This window comes from Elgaria multicarinata, chromosome 1 (genome assembly GCF_023053635.1).
Source record: "Elgaria multicarinata webbii isolate HBS135686 ecotype San Diego chromosome 1, rElgMul1.1.pri, whole genome shotgun sequence".
Lineage (NCBI taxonomy): Eukaryota > Metazoa > Chordata > Lepidosauria > Squamata > Anguidae > Elgaria > Elgaria multicarinata.
Genome location: NC_086171.1, coordinates 6524168 through 6550568, shown reverse-complemented (window position 1 = coordinate 6550568; position 26401 = coordinate 6524168). Strand labels below are relative to the sequence as shown.

The window sequence follows — 26401 nt, the reverse complement described above, 5'->3', positions numbered from 1 at the left end:
ATATTCCACAAATACCACCACTGCCCAGGAAACACGGTGTCTCCCCTTAGTCTCAATTAACTGGGCAAAGAGGGAGGTGGTCTGCTAGAGGGAATATTAAACGGGAACACATCACATTTTTGCCAGAACACCTCTTGTTTTAGATTCCAGGAAACAAAAATCCTTGTGGTCCAGGTTTATTTCAAGTTTCTGTAAATTGCAGCTGGTCATTTCAAGCCCATAAAATGTAAGTCCCTCTACCACCTTGGTCATTTTTCCTGTTCCGCTCCTAGCCCTCAAGGCCCATATATATTGACAGTCCACTGCTGTCTTGATGTTTGAATTAAGGTTACCCCCACAAAACATTTATCGGAGGTTTTAATTTCATTCCAATTAAAACCTTTATGAACATTCTATGCCATCACAGGGGTTCAGACAATGCCCAGTTGGGCGGAAAGGGAAAACCTGCAGTTTTTAACTGCGTGCATGGAGACAGTTAAGGCAGTCTTTTCCAACCTGGAGATCGCCAGATGTTTTGGACTTCAACTCCCATCAACATGGCCAAACATAAGGAACACTGGGAGCTGTGGTCTAAGGCATATGGAGAACAGCAGGTGAGGAAACGACTTTATACCAATGGACATTGAGAGGAAAACCCCATGACATTACTTTTGAATGCTTTTTCATGTACTTGTTAGCCATGGGGGAGGCTCCAAAGTTCTGTAGGGCACCGAAGCCCCATTCCTTAACTTACGAAGCCTTGCTCAGGCACAACTGCTGACATGTCTTCCTCCATGCTGCTACGTTTTCACCGGGCCCTCCTCCCACACGGGAACATATATATACACAAGGGGTACAACCTGCTCATAACTGAAAAGGGCTGTCAGCATGCCCCCTGCTCAGGTAACTAAGAACACAAGGAAAGCCCTGCAGCATCAGCTCAAAGGCCTATCTCCATCACTATTTTGTGCCCACCTTGGCCAACCAATGGGAAGCCCAAAACCAGGACACGAGCATGTCCCCCTAGAAACTGGTATTCAGAGGCACGTGTTTCTGATACTGGGGGCAATAGACAGCCCTCATGAGCTGAAGCCACTGATAGGGACTTCATAGAGGACAAGGCTAACCCATTTCTCTCTGTAAACTGAGGGTCCAAATCCTGTAGTGAGGGTCGCATCTACCTCAGGAGATTTGGCATACTGAACTGTTCCTGCCAATACTTTCCCCTCAGAAGGCACCTCACCATATCCTTTAGACATGTTCCCAAATAAGAGTTGAACCAGGATGTGGAAAATAATGCAAGGACGTAAGGCTATCAATGGCTACTAGTCATGATGGCTATATATATTAACTCAAGTATGCCTCTCAATACCGGTTGCTGGGGGTAATGAGTGGTAGGGCCCCATTGCACTCAAGTGCGGCTTGTGGACTTTCCATAGGTACCTGGTTTGCCACTATGGGGACAGAATGCTGGGCAAATAAGCTTTTGGTCTGATCCAGAATAACTCTTCCGTTCTTAATGTGGGTGTGTCCTCCAGCATCCACAAGTTTGGTTCACTCCAATATAAAATCAGGTGGAACCAGACTTGGGAATGCTAGGGGGTTACCTGTACCAAGAGAAATAACTCATGGATTTTGGTCAATTTCACCATGCAAGAGCAAGGTGAGCCCCCACCCCCCACAATTTAAGGACCAAGGAAGAGATCTCATTTAGTCCAAGTAAGGACTCAACGCAGAAACTGACGAGCACAAACACCATGAAAGGTTTTATTCAGTAAGCACTTGGTTATGGATCCTGGCATGATGGAACGGGCAAAGCAAGAAAACCCCAAGAAATAGTTAAGAGATTTTTATTCTAATAGCTTTAATTACAGTGCTTGTTTGTCGAAATGAAAACTGAAAACAAGTATACAAAACAGTTGATTACTGTGTATTGAAAGCAAATAAAGAGATTTTCCACAACACTAAACAAACCAGTTCTGATAGTTCCTCAAGTTAAAGTTTAAACAGCTCCAGCTTCTTCAGTGTTTTATCAAAATACAAAAGAAAAAAAAAAGTTAGAGGTCTTTCTTGATGGCAAATCTGAACCTTGCAGTATGAGGGATGTGAAGGGTTTTCACACATATACAGATGTGGGATTGTTCCAAAAAATGGCATCAAACACTTCTAGAATGGAATGAAACTCCAAACTCTCATGCTTTTATATTTCCCCCCCTAGACACTACATTAGATGGCTTGGATGGCATTTCTTACTTAAGTACAGTACTTGCTGATGACAGAGCTGAGAACTGCTATGGGCTGCTGTGCTCTCTGTGGAAAGAATTTGCCTTCTGGAGTACTTCTACACAAGAAAAGTCCAAAATACTTTAGGGAAGGAAAAAAAAAACAGAACAAATTAAGGTGGCACCCAAATTAGATGCAAGCGAAAGAAACCGTTCTTGACCAAATCTAAGAGAGCTTGAGGGTTACAGTGTTTGTATGTGTGCCAGTGTCTCTTAAGTCTGTGGCCGAAACTGAACTAACTCTGACTTTAGAAGGGTCTCACATTCACATAAAAACACAAAAAGCACGGAAAGATCTAGAATGCTGTTCATTCTATGATCCATAACATGTTAAATTGCTGGTATTCAAGTTGTCGCAGAACTCACAATGGACATTTCGTTCAAGTGTTTCAGCTTTCCTTTTTTTTAAAAAAAAAGAAACTGACATCTCCAGGCTAAAAAATAGCCACCAAATCTGGCCTCCACACAGACCTCGCAAGCCAAGAGGGATCATATTCAGCTCTAGTGTACAGCCAGGTTACTGGCAACCCTTCTCTGAATCCATTTTAAATCCCTTTCCCAGTACTAAACAGCGAGTTGATTTTCTTTAGAATAAAAAAAGCTGAGTAATATTGCATAGGAGTACCAGAAACTGTCTCATTGGAAACAAGAACTATTTACATTAAATAAGAAACCTAAACTGTTTTCAGGCTTGGATTTGCCACACGTACAGCATGGTGAAGGACATCCTGTGACAAGAGAAATGAAAACAGCTTCTGGCACTCAATACCACAAAGTAGCATGGTTTGCCACGTTAGAGTAAAGCGAAGGGCAGAGGAGGAAGAGGAGGAGGGACTAAGGAGAGGTGGAGAAAAAGGGAAAGAGAAGTATTTTAGGGCTTCATTTCTGGTTTCGGAGCTGATTGGACAACCAGTCCAGTCCTTCATAGAGACCGTCTCCACTAGTGGCACAGGTGGCCTGGATATACCAGTTCCTGTGGCGAAGAGAATGCAGTCCTAGTTTGTCTGTGATTTCTGCTGCATTCATTGCATTCGGCAGGTCCTGAAAATGGAAGCAACTGACTTTAGAAATATGCACTTTTCCTTCAGAGAATCACAAGAAAGATCCACATTATACAGCCTAACCTCTGCCTAACGGCAAGGTCTTCTATCTACCATTGCCCTATGCAAGCCAGGTTAGACGGTGAAAATTAACAGAACAGGTATGCTGCGTAATGGTGCCTGAAGCTCCAGATTACTCAAGCCAGCAAGCCAATCCATACACTAGAAAACATCCCGGAAGACGTTAAACTAGACTTGGACAAAATTTCCTCCTCGGCCTCAAATATGGTACTATACCCAGAAAAATCTATCCACGCTCCCACCATCCTTATATAGATGTATTAGCCCTTGTTGCCCCAGTGGGGCATAACTGAAGTACCAGAACAAAAATCATGAGACAGCCATTTTCAGCCGAGATCCATTTCATAGCTATTCGGAACTGCTACAAGACATGTCCTTTACTGTCAATAGTTAGATCCTCCACCCCATTCGTCACAGGCTGCCCTCAGCTCAAATGTTTGGCCTGCTTGAGTCCATAGATGTGTGTGCTCTCACATATCTAGCAGCAACCCCCCCTTCTTAATTCAATGAGCACACACAATGGCCACAGTGAGCTAGTTGGCATGAAGTAGCACACTACTCTGGCTACCCTTAGAATGGCCAAGGCCATGTAGATACTGACAAAAGTAGCTCAGGTCCTGGATTCGGAATCAGGCAGAAATCTTCTCTGCGTTTTTTATTCAACTTCCAAGTCTGTTAAATAATTTGAACGGATTCCGCAAAGGAGGCCACACTAAGTCAGCCAGCCGGCCAGGCAACAAAGGCCAGGGAAAGGAGCTATTCAGGACCCCAGCCTCTACCCTGAACAAATGCTGCTGCCATTCCGAGGCCTAGAAACATCTCTTTTGAGAAACAGGATCAAATTTTCAGGATGCCAATTTCTGCATTACCCAAGTACTTCCACGCCTGGGCAGGTAAGTGTCAGATTACTATCTGTTTACATGGAGGGAAGGACATTTACAGTTCTGATCTGAGATATTACAGCCTAGCATGAGTGAACTTAAAATACAGTGACTTTTTGTTTCTGATTTAGTGTACCTGCCGTCAGTGCCTACTTTTAGATTCTGTGAACACTGAGGGACCCAAGTTTGATTGCTTCATTGTAACCTGAAGATTCCAAAAGTGGTTACAGCTACACAAAATCCAGAATGCTGTTTGCATAAATCTTATTGAGTAGTAATTTGTTTCATTTTAGCTAGGAATTAAAATAAAACCTTCGACTTTAAGAAGCCAGGAAGTGACTGAGGTTAAAAAGGTTAACACCCGCTTCCCACCCCAAAAAATATTGTCTAAAAAATGTCTTTACTGCACAGATATTATTTAACTGAGCTGTTGTATAGACAAACTGCTATCAAATGGAGCCAGCTTCCTGTTGGCATGGAGATTAAGCCAATATGTGAAGTAACCGAAATGACTTTTAAATTAACCCGATTTCAAGTTGATGGGGGTCTGACTCCTTCCCCCACACAAGATTTTTTTGAGGTGGAAATAAGAACAGCAAACTTATGCTGTCAGTTCTATGGAGCCACTTTTCAAAGAAAACCACTGAACTCTGCAGGAGGTAATGCAGTTTATATATCAACAGCAATGTCTACGCACCGCCTGCTAAAACTCTTTGGCTATCACACTGATGCCAGTGAGTTTCAATCCAAAAATCTGAGCGGAAGATCAGAAATGCAGCAATTTCCGCTGCCTGTCAGTGCCAAATTGCAGGAGACTTAATTCCTCCAAGGTGGTTTTTTTTTTAAAAAAAAAAAAGTTAATATATAAGATTGCTAGACATTCTCTTAAATAAATATGGTTGGTTAATTTTAACATAGGAGATATCTAAGCCATTCTCAGAAATGAATCATCCTTTTGGAGGGGGAAAATGACCTTTTCTAACAGAAAGCTCTATTCATTCTTGCCACTGTTATCACACAGCGTATGAACACATCTGTTTTATTAGTCCTTTTAGGTCAGTTAAATCTTACGGATCAATAGGGATTTGATAGCCTGAATAGTGGTTTTCTTTCAATGTTTTCAAATTGCAGGGGAAAAACACCGGAGATGAAGACATGAGCCTTGTTGGGAGCAGGAAACACAAGCAGATGTTCTGGGATGTCCCATATATTCTTCTAATTTTATATTCTGTTTAACTATTTCCAGTTTAACATTAAGCAATTGCCAAAGGACAGCAGTCTTACTCCAAGATTCCTCTAAGCTTGGAATCACCTTAAACAGACTTCTGTCCAGTTTAGTCTAGAATGTGTTGAATCCCTTATATAACAGGGCATTGTGTTGCCGTACAGCAAATGATTTTTCATTCTTCTGGGTTGTTTAGTGCTGCAGCAGTTTGGAACAGCTAATAAGCCACACTGCGTATAAGGAATCGGGGCACATAGCGGCTTTTAGCATGGGAATCATGTATCAGGCAAATCGTAAGTCTTGCCTTGCAAAAGCAGCACTGGGCATTTCTCAGTGCCAGTTGCGTCACAGAAGACATAGCTCATCCTACAATAGCATCATGCATTTTGCTTCTGCGTTTTGGCAGGAATAGTTTCCAGCCCACTGCTATTTCAAACAGCACAAAAATCAACTAGAAAATAAGAACTTGATGCCTATTCTCACAAGCGGCTACAACTGAGGCAGGCAAAGGGCACCCTGGAAGTCATTTTTGCTGCATTATTCAGTCACTGAAACACTTACCTGTTTGTTAGCAAACACTAAAAGAACAGCGTCTCTGAGTTCATCTTCTGCCAACATTCTCATAAGTTCTTCTCGGGCCTCATTGACTCTCTCTCTGTCATTACTATCAACCACAAAGATCAAACCTGTAAAGAAAACAATTGTTAGCTAAGAACATGCCAGATATTCTAACGGAGAGCAGTCCAGTTAGACATTTCAAGACAAAGCAATGGGGATTTTTAGTTCAAGCAATTATGCTGACAGCTAAAGGAGCAAATCCTCACCACTGCTTTACTATAATTTCGATTCCGATTCAGAAAGGCTCAAAGTGTGGACCTTAGCCTATTGCCATAGAAAGTATGCATATACTTTTAGGTATTGGTAGGTAACATGGTCTATAATCCAAATATCTCTTCATCCAGTTCATTACAATTACTTGGTTTAAACAAGTGCACAGTGATTTAACAGCAACAAACTTATAAAGCCATTTTCTCAAATTAAAATCCAATAATGCATGTAATCAAGCCTAGGGTGGTACATAAGCAGACAACTATTTTCTGGGCTCTGTTCAAAATCCAAGCATGTATTAAGATCAGTTTGACTTGAGAATTCCAGGCATTTGCAAACAAGATAGGAAAGGCGGAGTATGAACTCTTTAAATAAGACTGGAGCTCTCCGAGAGGGAGTTACAAAGATGTTAACACGTGCGCAGCACAATTCTGTATGCCAAGGCTGCAGGTGGAACTATTAACACCAACAGGAAAGAGTGGAAGCAGTTGCACTTCACACATAACATGATGGCGGCAACTCCTCATATATTTGTTCCCCCAACTTTCAGCCAACAGCTCCCAAGGCGATGCTGACTGGCAGTGTTCAAGGGAGACCATCCCATACTTTACGTAGCTAAGACCAACATGATGGTTAAAATTTCCATCAGCAACATGATGTAGCCAAACTACAACATGCTGGAAAAGGTACTTTAAAAATAGCTCACCTTGAAAGGGCTTTGAAACCTATATGCAAAAAAAAAAGACAGCTACCGACTGGATGCTTTATACACTTCCAAATACAAAACAGGCAAGGAGAAGCTACACAATATTATGCAGGAGTGCTCGTAATGACGCCTTCAGCCATCCGCTCTTAACTTCTGCACGTATGACAACAGCAGCAAGCTAGCTGAGTGCTTCTTGAGCTTAAGAGATAGTGACCGCCTTTTCTTCTGGCAAGTAAGGAAGTCAGTGCCCAGCATTTTGCTTCCAAAAAGCAGAATTAAGCCAGCTATCTGCCAGTGTACTAGGGCATAAATGATCACTGAGTTTGCGGCAGAGGCTCAAATTTAGAGCCTAAGTCTAGTTGCTTTAGACTTCAGTAGCTGCTTTACTCAACATGCAATATTCCATGTGCATAGAGAAAGTGGTCTTATACAAACTGTGGGTCCATCTTAGTCAGTAATATCTATGGCAGGGTAAGCAACCTGGTGCCTTTCAGATGTTTTGGACTACAACTCCCACAATCATTTGCCATGTCGGCTGAGGATGGAAGTTGCACTTCAAAACATCTGGAGGGCACCAGATTGCCTAACCCTGGTCTATGCTGACGGATCGTAGCTCTCCAAGGTTTCAGACAGGAGCAATTCCTAGCTCTACCTGATGATGCCATGGATTGAACCTAGGACCTTCTGTATGCTAAGCATACACTCTTATCGTAGAGTTAAATCTCTTTTCTCTATCACTGAACCATGAAGGATTTATCAAGACAATGAAATGAAGGTGACCTGGGTTAACTGCGGTGCAAAAACAAGTGTGCCAACTTGTTTTTCCAGTGATTCTGGTTTTGGATCACAACAACTTAGACACAAGGGGGCTGTCCGCACTAAGCCTAACGCAAAGCCACTGGGGGTTAATTAACCCATGGGGCTTCGTGGTGTCTGGCAGCTGCCATTTTGAATATGCAAGCCTATGTGTTGTTCAAGGGTTATGCGGGGGTTGTTTAACCCTCGCATAACCCATGTCGCCCAAGTTCATGCAATACAACAAGCCATGGTGTGTGCCCATCACGACTTGCACATTCAAAATGGCGGCTGGCATGTGAACCCGTTCATTAAGTCAAAGCAGCAAGTAATTTCAAAAGTAGTGAGAGAACAGCTGTCAACAGCAAGCTGTCTGCCTGCATTATAGATACAACTGCTTCTGTACACACAGTTCTGAAAACAAAACATATGCTGGCCCATTAGAGCACCTGCCAAGTCAGCCGTGAGGGCTGGAAGAGGCATGGCCAGGACAGTCAAAATCTTTTGACAGAAACAGTGACATCTTTTAATAAATAAAATACATCACTGTTTCAGAAGAATAAAAATTAACAGGCCATCAGGCGACCAGGAAAGAAGTATGTGGACAGTAAATGATTTTGATTGCATTAGCTAGGAATAGGTTTCAAGTTTAGAAAGTTGCCATACATTTTTCTGGATTTATTTTATTTAAAAGAGGGGGGCAGACAACTGGTTAATGTTACTGACATGTTCACCCAAGAGGGACCAGCATCCCAAGTGCAGAATTTAGCCAAAGGCCAAATGTGAAGATGGGAACTCCTCCCCTCTCCACACTGCCATTTCAAATTAAACCGTAGCAGAACCATGGTATATCTCATGATACCATCTGCAACAGCCTTCCCAATCTGGTGCCCTTCAGATGTGTTGACTGCAACTGCCATCATTACCAGCCAACACATCTGGAAAGCACCAAGTTGGGGAATGCTGGTCAATGCTAAATGGAAGCAGCTTGGCATAGTTTTAAGAAAATAACGCAAGAGCAGCCCTGCTGGATCAGAGCGAGGGTCCATCTAGTCCATCACTCTGTTCACAGTGGCCAACCAGCTGTCAACCAGGGACCCACAAGCAGGACATGCTGCAATACCACCCTCACACCCATGTTCCCCAGCAACTAGTGTATGCCTCACTGCCTCTCATACTGCAGGTAGCACATAACCATCTGGGCTTGTAGCCATTGATAGCCTTCTTCTCCAGGAAGTTATCCAACACCCTTTGAAAGCCATCCAAATTGGTGGCCATCACTACATCTTGTGGTAATGAATTGCATAGTTTAACTATGCATTGTTTCAGACATGGGCTTTTTCCAGCCCTAGCTGGAGATTGTCCGGGATTGAACACAGGGCCTTTTGCATGCAACTACAGGCCTTTACATTTGTGGGAGATGCAACTATTTGCACACACACAGAGAAAATATTCAAAGGGCAACTGCACAGATTGTGTCACATGGGTGAATGCATTAAAATACCCTAGCTGAAAAGGGAGATGCCCCATCTGGATACCTGTGCCATGAAGAGACTATCCCTATTGCATGTTTCACATCCTGTCTGACAAGAGTTCTGTGGACAGAGAAGACTGACGTTCGCTTGATGCTATCAATGCAGTTATGGAGTAAATGAAGGAATCTCATGCACACTGACTGAACTCTCAAATGGGTTTCCAGTTAATACAATCAGTATATGGACATTACAGAAGGCAACTCACCTTGTGTATTCTGGAAATAATGGCGCCACAGTGGCCTGATCTTATCCTGGCCACCTACATCCCACACTGTGAAGCTAATGTTCTTGTATTCTACTGTTTCTACATTGAAACCTGAAATAGAAATGATGGAAGAGAATATAATCAGTTCACAGGTGAAAAGCTGTGCTTGTCCATGTGATATAAGTGGATGAGAAAGCAAATAATTTCAATGATATATCAACTCCCATAGCCTTGCCAGTTGGCCTTAGGGTGATTATAATCTCACTGTATAAACCAATCTTAAACTCTGTATTCAAATACACACTAATCCCACCCTAGCATGTACTACCCAAGTGAGGAGCACATAGCTTATTCAACAAACATGTTTTTGGATCTGGAAAGGCGAGTATTGTGAATCACTCTGGTCCAAATGGTAGACTGCTAGATTTGGAATTGTAGCTTGCTCTGTATTGAAAGGCCACACTAGAAACGAACTACCAACTGAACTTTATTTTATGTTTTTCATTTACGTGTGTATCTCCCAGAGAACGTCAGATATTGGGTGGTCTTAAAATGTAATAAATGAATCTGAAGGCCATGGTAAACTACAATATTTGTGGGTTACTTTCATAACCACGCAGGCCAAGCTTCACATATTGGATGTTTAATTGCGCAATATTCCTTCTTTTGAATCCCCCACCCCAAACAACAACCCTGAGTTGACAATTTAAACTTGAGAACTGGAGAAATGTAAATGCTTCTTCTATTATATTTCCCCAAGTTACTTTAAAAATAAATAAATCCAAAGAACATTTGCATTTGGAGAGTATGGGCTCCAGACTTTTAATGGATTTACTGGAGGTCTTACACTTACACAACCAGTGTCTCACCCTTAAAGTGGAAATATGGTTGAACTAAATCACAGGGCTGCTATGGGAGATCAATAAGATAACTGGTAACCTGCCTTAAGCCTTTATGATAGAGCAGATTTTATTCCAGGGGTAGAGAATGGGTGGGCCTCCAGATGTTGTTGGACTGCAACTCATGTCAGCTCTAGCCAACATAGCTAATGGAGAAGGATAATGAGAGTTGAATAAATGGTAAATTCTCCCGATGGAGGGAAGTAAATAGTGGGGTCCCACAGGGATTGTTATTGGGACCAATTCTTTTCAACTTGTTCATAAATGATCTGGAATTAGGAGTGAGCAGTGAAGTGGCTAAGTTTGCTGACGACACCAAATTATTTAAGGTTGTTAAAACACAAAGGGATTGTGAAGAACTCCAAAGGGATCTCTCCAAGCTGGGAGAGTGGGCATCCAAATGGCAGATGCGGTTCAACATAAGCAAGTGTAAGGTGATGTATGTTCGGGCAAAAAAAAACCCAACTTCAAGTATAACCTAATGGGATCTGAACTGGCAGTGACTGAACAAGAAAGAGAACTTGGGGTTGTGGTGGACAGCTCGAGGAAAATGTCCACCCAGTGTGCGGCTGCTGTAAAGAAGGCAAACTCCATGATAGGCATTATAAGGAAAGGAATTAAGAATAAAACGGCCAGTATCATACTGCTCTTATACAAATCTAGAGTGCAACCACGTTTAGAATACTGTGTACAGTTCTGGTCACCACACCTTAAAAAAATATTATAGAGCTGGAAAAAGGGCAGAAAAGGGCAACTAAAATTATTAAGGGGCTGGAGCATCTCCCCTGTGAGGGAAGGTTACATCAACTGGGGTTGATTAGCTTGGAAAAAAGGTCAAGGGGAGACATGATAGAGGTGTACAAAATTATACATAGTATGGAGAATGTGGATAGGAAGACATTTTTCTCCCTCTCAAAATACTAGAGCCCAGGGTCATCCCATGAAGCTGATTGGTGGGCGATCCAGGACAAATAAAAGGAAATACTTCTTCACACAGCGCAGAGTTAAATTATGGAACACACTACCACAAGATGTAGTGATGGCCACCAATTTGGATGGCTTTAAAAGGGGTTGGATGAATTCCTGGAGAAGGCTATCAATGGCTACTAGCCCTGATGGTTGTGTGCTACCTCCAGTATTCGAGGCAGAAAGCCTGTGTGCACCAGGTGCTGGGGAACTTGGGTGGGAGGGTGCTGTTGCACCATGTCCTGCTTGTGGGTCCCTTGTTGACATCTGGTTGGCCACTGTGTGAACAGAGTGCTAGACTAGATGGTCCCTTGGCCTGATCCAACAGGGCACTTCTTATGTCCCTAAGTCCAACATCATTTGGAGGGCCACATGTTCCCCACCCTTGCTTCATCCAAAGAAGCAAACTGAGCTGGAATATTCATCATGAATGCCAATATTTTCTTCTAAAATTATAGCAATACTCAGCTCCTTTCTTGAAGGCTGTACTTTAAGGTGACCAAATGGAGAGAAATGAAACCTCGGAGCTTCATCGTGCTCTTAACGACCAAATTGTGATGTGTCCATAAACAAGGATCACCCCATAGTCCCAGCAAACATGCAAAGAACCAAATCCTTGTTTCAAGTAGGCAGCAAGTTCTTTGTTGCTAACACATCACAGACATACACAGTGCCAACCTATGTATGTTTACGCAGAAGTATTGCGCTGAATGGAACTTGCTCCCAAGTCAGTTGCATGTAATTGCTGTCTTAAATCTTGTTTTAAACATGCTTGAAAACAGTCATATAATCGTAATGGGAAGCTGTTTACAAACTTACCTATAGTAGGGATGGTAGTTACTATTTCGCCGAGTTTAAGTTTGTACAATATAGTAGTCTTTCCTGCCGCATCCAGTCCCACCATAAGTATACGCATTTCTTTTTTGCCAAAGAGGCCTTTGAAGAGGTTAGCAAAAATGTTCCCCATGATTGTGTCTTGATGTTTACTCACTAGCCAAAGAAATCTAGAAGATAAGAAATTCAAGACAAGTTAGTTCTATATGGCATCACAGTAATAACTAGTCTGAGCGTTGGGAATTAAAAAAAACACCCTTGAACTCAGTGGAATTTACATCCAAGGGTGCACAATAGAGGTTCAATGTCGAATAGAAGTTTTATGAGTATGAACAGGCACTTAGAATGGAATGTTTTTCACTTGTAGGTTCAAGCAGCTGAGGATAGTGCAGAAAGAGCAAGAGCAAGATATATTTTCAGCACAAGACAAATAAATGCTTTGGTAAAAGAGACTGGCAGTTTACTGCATTAAATGCCTTTCCTACTATCCAGGATAGGATAGTATTCCACAGAAACCCTACGGAAATGGCTCTCTCAAGCTTGGTAGGGCAAAGAGATGATACACACAGTGGCCATGTTCTGTGAAATTCAACTTCCATTGAAACAATTGTCAACACTACTCAGCAGTGTTGACAAGATGTAATTCTGGATTCCACTTGGAAAGTATATCACGAAACAAGAACTCAAGATGCAATGCAGTAACGGCCAAACCTAATAACTAGACATTGTATTCTAATTTTATTGCTAGGTATCTAATTATTTTGGGAGCACACCCCTGCTTGAAACATGTTCAACCACTAAGCCAACCCTCAAAAAATCTGTAAACTACAGCACCTCTGTTACTTTTGGTAGAAATGTTACAGGGCAGTTAACCTTAAGAAGCAATAAGGACTAACAAATAGTTGGTCGCTGAATAAATAGATGACCATATCTAAGTCATCTATTTATTTATTTATTACATTTTTATACTGCCCCATAGCCAAAGCTCTCTGGGCGGTTCACAAAAATTAAAACCATAAAAATCATAATGGTTCAAACAGGAAGTTTATCACGAACTTTCCTGAGAAGTGTCCATTCACTGCAGCACACTGAATTCCAACTGCATGCACTTTCCTCAATCTGGTGCCCTCCAGATGTTTTCAACTACAACTCCCAGTATTCCTGTCCATTGGCCATGCTGGCTGGGGCTGATGGGAGTAGATCCAAAGCATCCAGAGGGCACTAGATTGGGGAAGGCTGGCTTAGACTGTTTAGAAGGAAGGTGCATGCAACACACTTTATGATTACCATGTATCCATGACAGCATATTTCATGCAGCTTTGAAATGGCACAGACCAATTGCTCCTGGTTGCTTAGTAGTACCTATAACAACCTATAAAAGGATCACAGCTATGTATACATTTGAACTCATTATCTCAGCCCATAAACTGAGTAGTTTACAGTCTTAGGAACAAAGATGCTGCCTTATACAGAGATAAGACCATTGGTCCAACTACCCCAGTATTATCAACACCAACTGGCAGTGGTTCTTCAGGGTTTCAGGCAGGAGCCTTTCCTAGCCCTACCTGGAGAAGTCAGGGATTGTGCAAAGTGTGTGCTCTACCAACTGAGCTATGGCCTTGCCCTTCAGACTGCAATGAGACTACTCTGGAGTCAGCAAACTATTTTTTTTAAGGTTCTGTAGTGATTTAAATAAATAAATACTTACTCAATAGTTCAACTGCAGCATTTTTGGAACTTCATAAAACTAAAAGTTAAGCGTGATCAAATGTCGCGTGGAGAGGATACTGGAGCACCAACATGACTACTCAGGAACAGTTACACCTAACAATCCTTCAAAACTGTTAATGCCCTTTCACATTCGAAGCAGATGAAAGATGGCCAATCATCAAGGGATCTAGTCAGATGAGTTTTGGGGATTGTTACACAAGTATTCACAACTGGGGAGCTATAGCAATATTTTGGAAATTTCTCTCTCCAAGCATTGTATTTATAGTACGAAAGGCTAATTACATCTACAGAATCTGCTTGCTCAATATTTACATAGTGTGCTTTGTCATTATGGCGTTAACTTTCTAGGGAATTCTTTGATGAACATCTGAGAAGGCTACAAAGGAAGTACTTCCCTGCTGTATTAAATACCTTCATCTTTCCTTACACTCATTATGAGGACTTTCTTTTAGAGGTCTTTAGAAACTCGCTGAACTGTCATTTTAACTATGGTTTTGGAGTGTAGACAAAGTACAAGAACAATATTCCAAAAACAGGCAAAAGTTAATGCCTGGAAGATTTCAGAGTTGAGGGAATATAAATTAATCAGAATACAACTATCTATGACATAAAGATTTAAGGCAATCAGGAAGATGAAAATTGTGTACTTAATAGCTCAAGTGTATAGTTTCTAGGCAATGACTCAGTTAAGATTGTAAGCCTATGCGGCAGGGTCTTGCTATTTACTGTTTTACTCTGTACAGCACCATGTACATTGATGGTGCTATATAAATTAATAATAATAATAATAATAATAATAATAATAAGAAGAAGAAGAAGAAGAAGAAGAAGAAGAAGAAGTGCCCCACTTCAGTACTACAAACCGTCATTTCCAGGTCCTGGCTTCCATATCACCACCAACTCATGACCAAACCCCTTCCTCTTTGCAAGGCAAAGTTCCTTCAATCCCAGTTCCGGCCTCTCCTAAAGCCTGAGTGCTATCTTAAACCTTGATTTGCACCATTGTTTCAGTCTCATTCAACTCTATATACCTTTCCCAAACATCCCCACTTCCTGCTGGACCAACTAACCTGTGTCATTTCCCCCCTATAGATGCAAGTAACCATCTCTTACTAGCCCTTTTCAGTTTGCCCTCCCTGCTACACTAACTCTATGCTCTATTGTCCCCCACCGGTTTCCAATCCATCACAAAGCATGCAGAAATCTTAGCATACAAGCAGATACATGCAGCTTACTGCTATGTGTGAAGACTTTGGACTGGGTTACTAATCCAGCACCAGCATTAGAAAGAAGAATTGAAAACAATCAGATCCTTCCTAAAATCACATATAAGGTAATAAAACAAAGTAACAATGCTTCCCAAGTCAAAGTGGGGATGGGATAATGCCCCCCCCCCAAAAAAAAATCCAAATTGAATCAGTGATCTTTGCCTTGGTGTGGTTAAAACTGTACCTGTTTCAACATCCTACCTTTCCCTGAAACTTTTTGTCCCCTGCCAGGTATGTCTCCCTGCCCAGGCCTGTCTGAAAACCATGATTCTAGCCTTACTGTCCTGTGCAGACTTGTCCACTGTGCTCCAAGGCATTTCAGTCCCTCAATAGCCAAGTTGGATAAGAAATGTTTTCAGTATCATGTGCTACTGCCACAGGAGAATTCCCTTGCGATCACAGACTGACAGAGCTACATTTCAAATATACTGTTCGAGAACATATACATTTTCAAGCTTTCTCCACAATGATAAAGATCAGAGATCTGCGAAATAAAACAAGGGTGCCTCAGGATACTAGAAATGTCCTGGTTGCTACATAAGAAGGGCAGACTGTCCAATGCATTTGATGTCAGAAAATGAGCATAGGCATCTGTCCTATTTACAGCTGGCCTTTCAGCACCCCTTCCAAGATGCTTCACAAGGCAATAATCGTCAGCATATATTCTTCTCCACTATAATACACTGCAGACAGGTGTGAGCTTCATATGGGCAAACACAGCTTAATATCTATCACATCCAATAATAACTGTGTAGGAAACTCCATTGTGTCTGGAGGGAAAGTGTACAGGGGCAAAAAAAGATAATCTCTTCAAATGGTAGTGATCCCTTCCTCTTGCAGAAAACAGTGACATGAGGTTGAAATACCTCCTGCCTCCACTTCAAATACCAACCCTGTGTTGCCCATTTGCACTTCCCCCAAATGTTGAAAGCAGTTCTCTTTCAAATTATGTAGGGAACCCCTAGGGAGAAGGATTCTGGGTCTCATGCATCTCCTTCTTGCTCCCCCACATAAAAGAGAACACATGAAGTGATGTCATTTGTGTTGCAGAGTTTCCCACCAATACCTTACTTCATTTGCTGCCACTGGCAGCGTAGGGAAACTGTGCAATGCAATGACTTTGCATCAAATATTCTATAATAGATGTTATGGGAAGAAGCGAGTTTGTAGCATTGCAGCTTTTGGCAGCCCTACACGTCCTACATAACATAAGAAGAGCCATGTTGGATCAGACCAAGGATCCATCTAGTCGTATTCTGCTCACACAGTGGCCAATCAGCTACCCCTGGGAACCCACAATTAAGATTAAGTCATTGAAATTGGTGGCCATCACTGTATCTTAAGAACTTAAGGAGAGTCATGATGGATCAGTCCACCATTCTGTTTACAGTGTCCATCCAGCTGTTGACCAGGAACCTAGCAGCAGGACATGGGTGCAACAGGACCCTCTCTCTCGCCCACGTTCTCCAACAACTGGTGTACATATGTACACTGCCTCTGATATTGAAGGTAGCACATAGCCATCAGGACTAGTTGCAATTGACAGCCTTCTACACCAGGAATTTATCTAGTAAATTCCATAGTCTCACTATGCAGTGTGTAAAGAAGTCCTTCCTTTTATATGTCCTGAATTTTACACCGTTCAGCTTCAAGGGATAATCCCATTGGGTTCTTGTATTATGTATTATGAGAGGGAGAAAAATGTCTCCATGCCATGAATAACATTGTACACTTCTATCATGCCCCCCCCCCACCACCACCGCTGTTATTCAACTTTGTTCTAAGCTAAACAATCCCTGCTGCTGTAACCTTTCCCGATGGAGTTGCTCCAGGCTCTTGTTCATTTTTTCACTTTTTCCAACTCTACAATAGTTTTGTTAGTTGCAGTGGCCAGAACAGTACACAATATTCTAAGTATGGTCACATTACAGATTTGCATAAGGGCAATATATTAGCAGTTTAATTTTCAATTCCTTTCCTAATTATGCCCAACATGGAATTTGTCTTTTTCAAAGCCGCTGCATAGAGGGGGCTGACATTTTCATTGAGCTGTTGACCCACATCATCAAAATCTCTTTCTTGGTCATTCACCACTATCTCAGATCCTATACGATTATACATGAAGTTGGATTTTTTGGGCCCAATGCGTATCACTTTACACTTGCTTACACTGAATTCCATTTGCCATTTTGGTACCAGTTTGGAGAGATCCTTTTGGAGCTCCTCACAATCCCGTTTTGTTTTCACTACCCTTAACAATTTGATGTCATCAACAAACCTGGCCACTTCACTGCTCACTCTTAATTCCAGATCATTTTTTAACAAGTTGAAAAGAACTGGTCCCAATACAGATCCCTGTGGGACCCCACTGTTTACATCCATGCATCAGGAGAATTTGCCATTTATTCCTATTCTCTGCTTCCTGTTCTTTAATCAGCTACTGATCCATACGATAACTTCTCTTATTTCACAACTGTTAAGTTTGCTTAGGAGTCATTGGTGAGGGACTTTGTCAAAAGCCTTTTGGAAGTCCAAGTAAACAATATCTACAGGCTCATCACTATCCACATGTTTATTGACACTCTCAAAGAACTCTACAAGGTTAGTGAGGCATGACTTACCTTTGCAGAAGCCATGCAGATTATTTTCCAGCAGGGCTTGTTCTTCTATATGCTAACTAACTTTATTTTCAATACCGCTTTCAACAAATTTACCTGGAATAGACATTAAGCTAATTGCCCTGTAATTTCCCTGATGCCCTGTGAATCCTTTTTAAAAAATGGTGCTATGTTGGGCATTCTCTAGTCTTTTGGTACAGAGATTGATCTTCAGAACATGTTTCATATCTCTGCAACTTCCTTACCCTCTCTTAGTTCTCCTTTCACTCCATTATCACCCTAGCTGGTTTAATGCTTATGATTTATTTAAAGAATTATTTATCGTCAACCCTGATATTGTTAGTGATATGCTCAATTTTTTTTAAAAAAAAATTTTTTTTGCATCTCTTATTGTCTGCCTGCATCTCATTTGTGCCAGCTTGTGCTCCCTTTTGTTTTCCTCACTTGGGCAAGACTTCACATTTCTGAAGCAAATTTTCTTTTCTCTAATAGCTACCTTATTTATTTATTTATTTATTTAAAACATTTGTATCCCGCCCTATAGCATTAAGATCTCAGGGCGGTGTTCAGATAAAAGCATACAGCATAAAACAATAAATATGCACAGTTAAAAACAAATTAAACCATGAACCAAGTTAAAACAATGTGCCATCTTAGTGAATTTAACCATCAAAGGCTTTGTTAAAAAGCCATTTTTTTTACTTGGCATCGAAATGAAGGAGTTTTTACTTGGCGTCAAAATGAACCTTGGCACTGTTTGTTAATCATGCTGGTGACCTCTTGGACTTGGTGCTACCTTTCCTAACCTGTGATATACATTCTATCTGAGCTTCTGTTATTGTAGATTTGAGTAACCTCCATGCATTTTGAAGGGATTTAACTCCTGCTTTTAACTTCCTTTTTACCATTCCCTCATTTTAGAGAAGTTTCATCTTTAGAAGCCAAACATGCCTGTTTTGAACTTCTGTGGCAACTTTCCACTGAAATCTATTTTAAATCTGATAGCATTGTGGTCACAGTTTCCAATTGGTTCTACAACATTCACATCTCATACTAGGTCCTGGACAACACCACTAAGATTAAATCCAGGGTCACCTCTCCTCTGGTCAGTTCCATGAACAACTGTTTAAAGGCACAGTAGTTCAGGGCATAGAGAAATTTAACCTCTCTGTCATAACTGCAACATGCATTTATCCAGTTAATGTGGGGGGTAATTGAAAGACACCCATTATTACAACACTTCCTCATGCTTGCTTTCATTTTCCATCTCAAGATGACCCTGAGTGTTCTGGTCTGGGGAAGGATAGCATGATCCCAGAACTAAATTAGTTTTGGAGCCTGGTATTGTTACCCATAGCACTTTTGTGGAGAACTCTGTCCCTTTTAGGTTTTCTAGTCTGCTTGACAGTATACCCTCTAGTTCAGTCCTAAATGTATCCTTTGATAATTTTATTGCTTATTAGATTTTTGCACTAGATTGCAGAATGCTAGATACAGAAAAGTTATAATGTCCAGAGCTATTTGCTGCTAACTTTCAATCACTCCTTAAATAGTTTATTTGTCAAGTACAGCACTCCACAAAATAGAAAGACCAAACTGTTCCTTGAACACCCCTTGTTTCATATCTAATAAAATCAAAAGAGAATGTGCCTGGATAAGCACAGGGTATACATGGCACTGTGGTGTACTGCAACATACTCCCTTATCCTAGCTCTAAACTGCTTAAATATTAAGCTGCATTACTTGTTACTTAACTCAGCACACACAAATACAGAACTGTGTTTACACTGTAGTGTGATTATTAATTAGAGGATAAAGGAAACAGTAGTGGGAAACATTTGGACTGAGATCCCTATGGGAGAAGAATCAGAATGGAAACATCAGCAAATTATCTGTAGAATTATAGAAACAAGAAATAAAGTTAGAATTTTGCATGCAGCAAGAAAGATTGCTGAATAATACACAAAAAACAGCTGCTGTAGCAGGAAGTGTACTAAAATCCTTTGCCTATAAGCTAAAAGAGAGGGCTTGTGAGTTGCTATTAGGATTTCAAGACTGTACAGCTAATCTTGCAACACTTTCAGTCTGGTAGAAAGACTCTCTCAAGATGAATTCAATGGAATTTCACTTTCACATTTCATTCCCCCAGTAAATATCCTAGACATGAACAGCCTGCGATACCTACATTATGCTACTTAGTAAGAACAGCAGCTCTGTGATTTGATATTGTTAATTCTGTACTGAAATTTCTTTCTGCAGAAATCAAGGCAAGATCCATTTATGGATATGCCCTTCTTGCCACCTGCATCTTTAACTATTCTCCAAATCATGGGAGGCAACCTGGTACCCTCTAGACGTTTGGGACTACAGCTCCCACAATCCCTGATCATGGGTCAAGGTTAGCTGGTGCTTATATGATCTGAAATCTAAAACATCTGGAGGGCATGAAGTTACCCCTACTCCAAACCTATACAAATAACTTGCTTACCTTGTTGAGGTCATACATGACTCAAATTCATAAGGAAAAGCAATGAAATCATAACAAGTTGACTTATTTTGTTTGTGCATATCTTTTGATATATTTTAACTGATGCTCTAACTATCAGTTAGCTGTCATGAGTACTATTAGTGGAAAGGTGGGATATACATTTAATAAACAAAATAAAAATGTTGAAATAGGTTTTCATTTCAAATATATGAGGGGATGGTAGAGAATCACACCATAGCAGGCAGTAAAGGAAGTAAATTATTGGTAACTGCTCAGACAAGACAGTCATTCAATGTTTCTGAGCTGAGGTATCAAGCACCTTCCTTAAGTACACTTTCTTGTTTCAAGTCGGAAGCAAGCAACACTAAGCTATCTATTTTAAGTACGATATCCCAAACATTCATTTTTAATTTTCAACTCATCTCTTCCTATAGCAAAGCTCTAGTGACTCCAGCATATTTTATTATACTTTGCTAGGGCAAAAAGGAGTCACTGAATAGGCCAAGGGTAAGATTGAATGAACAGCTTAAGGAACATCATTTCAGCAAAAGCAGAGTTTAGACTTGGAGGGAACCTGTTATCCCAATCAGCAAAACAATTCAATGGTTAATTATGCATTATTTGAAATATTTCCTTTTTCCAGATCAAAAAAGAAGGACTTCACACAATGCATACATAGCTTATGAATTTCATTCCCTGGCCACTGGCTTAGAGTACTTTCAAAAAGGATTAGAGAAATTCTTGAACAATAGGCATATCAATGGTTATTAGCCATGACAGATAAATGGATCCCCATATTTTCAAAGGCAACATACTTTTTGACCCTGAGACTCATCAGACAACAGCTAATGTGCCCAACTTGTGGTCTTTCCAGCAATATCTGCCTGTTCAGTACTGGAGACAGAACATTAAACAATCGGATCTTCGTCTAACCAGGAAGGCAAACCTTTTGTATGGAGCCTGACAGGGGATTTAGGAGTACAATGCTCTGGCCTTTGCTCCTTACAATTTCATTTTATACAATTATAAATCATCATACATGCAGAACAAAATGCCTCCCTTTTTCAACTAGTAATTAGTGCTTATGGAATATACCTCCAATCAAGGATTAACTAACTTTGGCTGGCCTTACTGACCAACCAAAAATGTGTTATCACCAGCACCTCTCCAAGAAGCAAGGTTTTGTCCCTGACTTAGTACTAAGCCTCTGAAATGCAGCACAGTGTCAGAGAAAAATGTCTTGCTCCTTTCTCCAGCTCTAATCCAGAGGCAGGTAGAAGACAAGCCCTTGCTCTCCAACAGTTCAGAGGGAGACAAGCCCTTGCTCTCCAACAGTTCAGTTTTGGGAGTGAGGTGGGGTGACAGAGGCCTGTTCTGATTGTGTCCAAAGGTGCTCGCGTCTTGGAACCCCCATTAGGCAGAGACGCAGGCCCATACGCTTTCACCTCCTCCCTTCAGCTTGGAGTTGGAAGAGAGAGCCCAATGAACAAACCAATCTTGAAGTGCCTGTAGGGTGCAGAGACAAAACCACACTGCCTTGCAGAGCTTGGGGCAGTTTGGATCCCCTCTTCTCTTTAGCTCCTCGTTCATTGGAATCCCTGGTCTCATCTTACTCGTCAGAGCTGGATCTGCTCTTGCCTTGATGAGAGGATCAAACCTTGCAATACAACAGGCTTTTTCAGACAAAGCCTAAAATAAGGTTAAAAATTTAGGTGCCTGGAAACCAGACAGAAGAATAGGAACCTGAACGTTTTATTACATAGTGTTAGGCAAATTACAATGCCCCCCCCACCCTAAACAGGGACAATGTTGCTTTAGAAGGAGCACTGTATGAAGCCGAGTACATTTTAAAAACTCCATAATTTCAACTGTTAACTTTTTTCTACCCTTAACAGTTGTAAAGTTTCTAGGTGTGTTCTGTCAACATAGGGAATTTAGATTTAAAAAGGACTATCAAAGATAAAGAATGAAACTGGCTAACTTTACAACCCAGGAACGTTTTAAGACACTGATAAATCCAACTTCATACTCCACTGTAAGCTAATACTTCCTTGAAGAGATTGCACAACAAGATCTAGTATATTACAGGAAGGGTATTCTTTGAAGTGTCAATGTCAAATATTGGTTCTACATAACAAAACCTGCTTATAGCAGTCTTTCTCTGATGTGATGATCTCCAGATGTTTTGGTCTTCGACTCCTATTAGCCACAGACAGCTTGGTCAATGGTCAGGAATGTTGGGAGTTGTAGTCCAAAACACCTGGAGGGCACTACATTTGGGAAGGCTGGCTTATGGTTTGCGAATCTAACTCCAAATAAAGGTATAAATACCTAACGCGTTTGAATATTGTTAAGTAGGATAATAATGTCTATATCAACACAGGACCAGTAATTTCCTAATCATGTTCCAGCCAACCATTCAATCGCCAAACTCCAAGGACTCTAGCTATATATACCAACCTGTAAGCACTGTGGTTTCATGGAACCATTTCAGACAGCTGCTTAGAAGCTGCAACTAAAGAAGCGAGTCAGAAGAAAATGAGAGAAGGATATGTGGAAAGGAAGAATTTCTTACCAGTTTTACAAACCAGGACACTATTTCTTGGGGTGAGCAACCAGAGTTAGTTAACAATGTGGCCTATATCAGGGGTATGCAACATGGTGCCCTCCAAATATTTTGGACTACAACTTCAATCAGCCCCAGCTAGTATGGGCAATGGCCAGGGATTATGAGCCATTTACTCACCTATGGAGTAGAACAAATTGTTCCCAACAAGCACCCGCTCTGCACATGTTCTTTGTGGAGAGCTACACACACAGGCTCCAGTACTGTGGAGACTTTGGCACACTATTGTCAACTTTTAACCCTTCAGGTCTAGAAAATTAGGCACAGCTGTTCAGATGAGGGTATGAACAACTCCCCACCCCCAATAATTCCCAGAATATTCCTGACTCAAGTTCTGATGAAGGGTCAAATATGGAAGGTGAGAGAGGATGGGGAAAACCAAAGTTAAATAGTCAACATGGCCAATGGCCAGGAATGCTGGGAGTCGCAGTCCAAAACATCTGTTAGTCCTACGTAGAATAGGCCCACTGAAATGAATGGAATTAGTTATTCACAAATAAGTTTCATTCATTTCAATGTCTTTTCTATGCAGGACAAACATTGGATATTACCCCAGGTTGGGAGAGGCTGGACTACAGCCTCTTTTATTTGAACTTCTCTAATCCTGGTCCTGAATTTGTACACTTCACTAAACACACCAAAAATGTTCAGAAATACTTCCTGATCTTGCTTACTTTTAAATATTTACTTCCAAGTCATGAAGCTTTTGATAAAAACCCATTCAAAACAAAACCTGTGGCATATTGTTGAACGAAGGGGAGAGGTATTCAAGGAACTAAGTAATTCAAACAAAATGCCTGAATAAAAGTACTAGTGTCCAATTCGTTACGAAATGAAACACGACACATTCCACTGCACAATGAACCGTTTCACTGCCAGACTCACAAATGCAAGACATACAAAATTTAAGAAGGGTGTTGAGAGGGGGTTGGCTAGTACTCTTTCTGCTACTTGGCCACAGCCTGTAAAAGACCAGGAAGAGACAGAGGGGGTTCCAAGTACTTTCACAGGATCTGGGAACACCTACTGGGAACACCTTCATTGCCTCACTATACATTAAGGATCTGTCATTATCACACATGTTGGCAATGCCAGAAGCAATTTAATAAAGTATCTTTCAACTGAAATTGTATTAGCTTAAAATACAAGAGGGTGGATCTTTGCCAGTGCAGTGCATTTGGTTGCAGAGCCTAACAGTGCCAATGAGTCCAAGGCTGCCAATGTTGTCCTGTATTTCAGGGGGGAAAACACCCTATGAAATTAGTATTTGTAGCAGTGAAATTGCTTTATTCCATAGGACTGCGCTTGTGTCTGTCGCATGGGGAAACATGCAACTCAAAACCCAGGAAATGGGCTCATAGCCCCATTTTCTTCACTGCCAGTGGAGAAGAGGAGGAGTTCTCCTCTACACTTGCGTAACTTTTTGTCCTGCTGATGAAGTCACGCAGGAGTGACTAAGTGATCGAAGTCAGCTTCCCCACCCTGTTGTCCACTCAAACACATGGCCCTAATTCCAGATGAGAAAAGAAAAAAGGGGGGGAAGGGGGGATTATCTTCCAATTCTCTATGAAACCCCCAAAAGCTGAGTTCACACTAAATATTTTTTCACTCATTGGAGCAACTAAGCAGCCGACCAGCATGGGGTGCCAGGATTGCTTCAGGCTGCCCCCTTCTAAGACAGGATTTTTAATGTCTATCACCCTTCAATTATAGGTATCAAAGAGGCTGCTACTTCAGCTGTAAACACGCAAGGAGACTATATCTTGCATTGAGCAGGGGGTTGGACTCGATGGCCTTGTAGGCCCCTTCCAACTCTGCTATTCTATGATTCTATAGGGACGCTTTAGGGTGGATTCCTGCATTGAGCAGGGGGTTGGACTCGATGGCCTTGTAGGCCCCTTCCAACTCTGCTATTCTATGATTCTATAGGGACGCTTTAGGGTGGATTCCTGCATTGAGCAGGGGGTTGGACTCGATGGCCTTGTAGGCCCCTTCCAACTCTGCTATTCTATGATTCCATAGGGACGCTTTAGGGTGGATTCCTGCATTGAGCAGGGGGTTGGACTCGATGGCCTTGTAGGCCCCTTCCAACTCTGCTATTCTATAAGGGCGGGATGAAAAATCCCCTGGATCATTTCGATATTATTGGGGGGGGGAAGTGTTAGGAGGAGAAAAAAAAGCCAGCGGTCTAAATGAAAGCAACCATTTGGGGGGGGGTAAGGGAGGTTTGACCCCCCCCCCCAAGAATAACAAGCAGGAGATAAGCAACATTTCATACACAATGCGGAAGGGGGGGGGAAGCGGAGCAGGAAGAAAGGGCGAAATAGGCCTGGAGGCGCCTCATTGCCTCCCACGGAAAAGAGTCGTCAGGGAAAAATGTGTTTTATTGTCGGCGGCTCGGAAGGGGAGGCCTCGGATTTTTAAAAGGGTCGGGCCCATTCGTTACCGCCCCGCGTCCCCAGCCGAGTCCGAGCCTGCAGTGCGGCCTGCGGCTGCTTCCTCAGCCTGGCGGCAAGAGGGGTGGTGGGGAGGGTCGGGGAGGCAAGCAGGGCCCACGAAGGGAGCTCTTCGTTCTCCTCTCTCTCTCTCTCTCACACACACCCGCCGCCGCCTGTCTCCGCGCTAGGCCCAGGCGCTGATTCCGCCCGGGGCTCGGCCGCCGCTTCCGCACCAGCCCCAGCTGAGGTAAAATCGGGAGAGAAAAGGGCTCTCCTTACCGGGCGGCGTCTCGGTTGGCCTCGCTGCTGCTCCTTCCTGCGTTTTTCTCCTCTTCTCTTCTTCTTCTTCTTCCCCCCCTCCCCGCCTTCCTTCTCCTTCCTGCCTCTTTCCCTCCCTCACTGCGCCCAGGCACACAAGATGGCGGCTCCCGGCGGCCACGTCAGTGCCAGCGGCCTCGCAAAGCACGACGGGTAACAAGGGAATTTCCTCCACCTCTTCTTCTACTACTCCCCTCCCCCCCACCCTCGGCTTTACCTCACGCGGCAGAAAGGGGGCAAGAGAGAGAGAGAGAGAGAGAGAGACGATCTGAAGCGCCGAAACGGTTGAGCAGGGGGGCGGGGCGTTGGAAGGGCGCGGCTTTAGGCGGAGAAAGGAAGAGCTGCGCCTGCGCAAAAGGGCAGGGGAGAACAGTGGGCGGGGCCAAAATCAACGGTGGAGGAGGAGGGGGAGGGGAAAAGAAAAGAAAAAAAAAAAGGCTCGGGAGGAGGAAGGGATAGTCAGGGGAAGGGCCGCCGGAGCATGCGCGCTCGCTGCCTGTCTCGCGCCGCACAGACCGTTGGAACGCCGTCGAGCGCGCGCCTCTTCGGAAGGCAGTTGACGCGGGGGTGGGTAGGTGGTTTGCGAATTAAAGGGGGCGGGGCTGCAGTGTTGGGGGGAAAGGGGCGGGGCTTTTTATATATATAAAAAAGTAGACAC

At 42.4% G+C, this 26401-nt stretch overlaps 1 protein-coding gene across 1 annotated transcript; it reads right to left on the bottom strand.

The window, feature by feature from the left end:
* Nucleotides 1-1813: 1813 nt before the first annotated feature.
* Nucleotides 1814-25819, bottom strand: ARF1 (ADP ribosylation factor 1). The gene is made up of 5 exons (XM_063122616.1): nucleotides 25705-25819; nucleotides 12242-12426; nucleotides 9558-9668; nucleotides 6050-6174; nucleotides 1814-3302 (listed from the first exon to the last, which is right to left on the bottom strand). The coding sequence occupies exons 2-5, from the start codon at nucleotides 12387-12389 to the stop codon at nucleotides 3141-3143; spliced, it is 546 nt and encodes a 181-aa protein (XP_062978686.1). The 5' UTR covers nucleotides 12390-12426; nucleotides 25705-25819; the 3' UTR covers nucleotides 1814-3140.
* Nucleotides 25820-26401: the final 582 nt, after the last annotated feature.

Excerpts from the sequence above, each read along its gene's own strand:
- ARF1 (XM_063122616.1), bottom strand. The coding sequence starts at position 12,389 with ATGGGGAACATTTTTGCTAACCTCTTCAAAGGCCTCTTTGGCAAAAAA. Across the intron at positions 9,669-12,241 it reads AACTACCATCCCTACTATAG|GTTTCAATGTAGAAACAGTA; the intron begins GTAAGTTTGTAA and ends TTTCTATTTCAG. Across the intron at positions 3,303-6,049 it reads TAGTGTTTGCTAACAAACAG|GACCTGCCGAATGCAATGAA; the intron begins GTAAGTGTTTCA and ends TTCCATTTTCAG.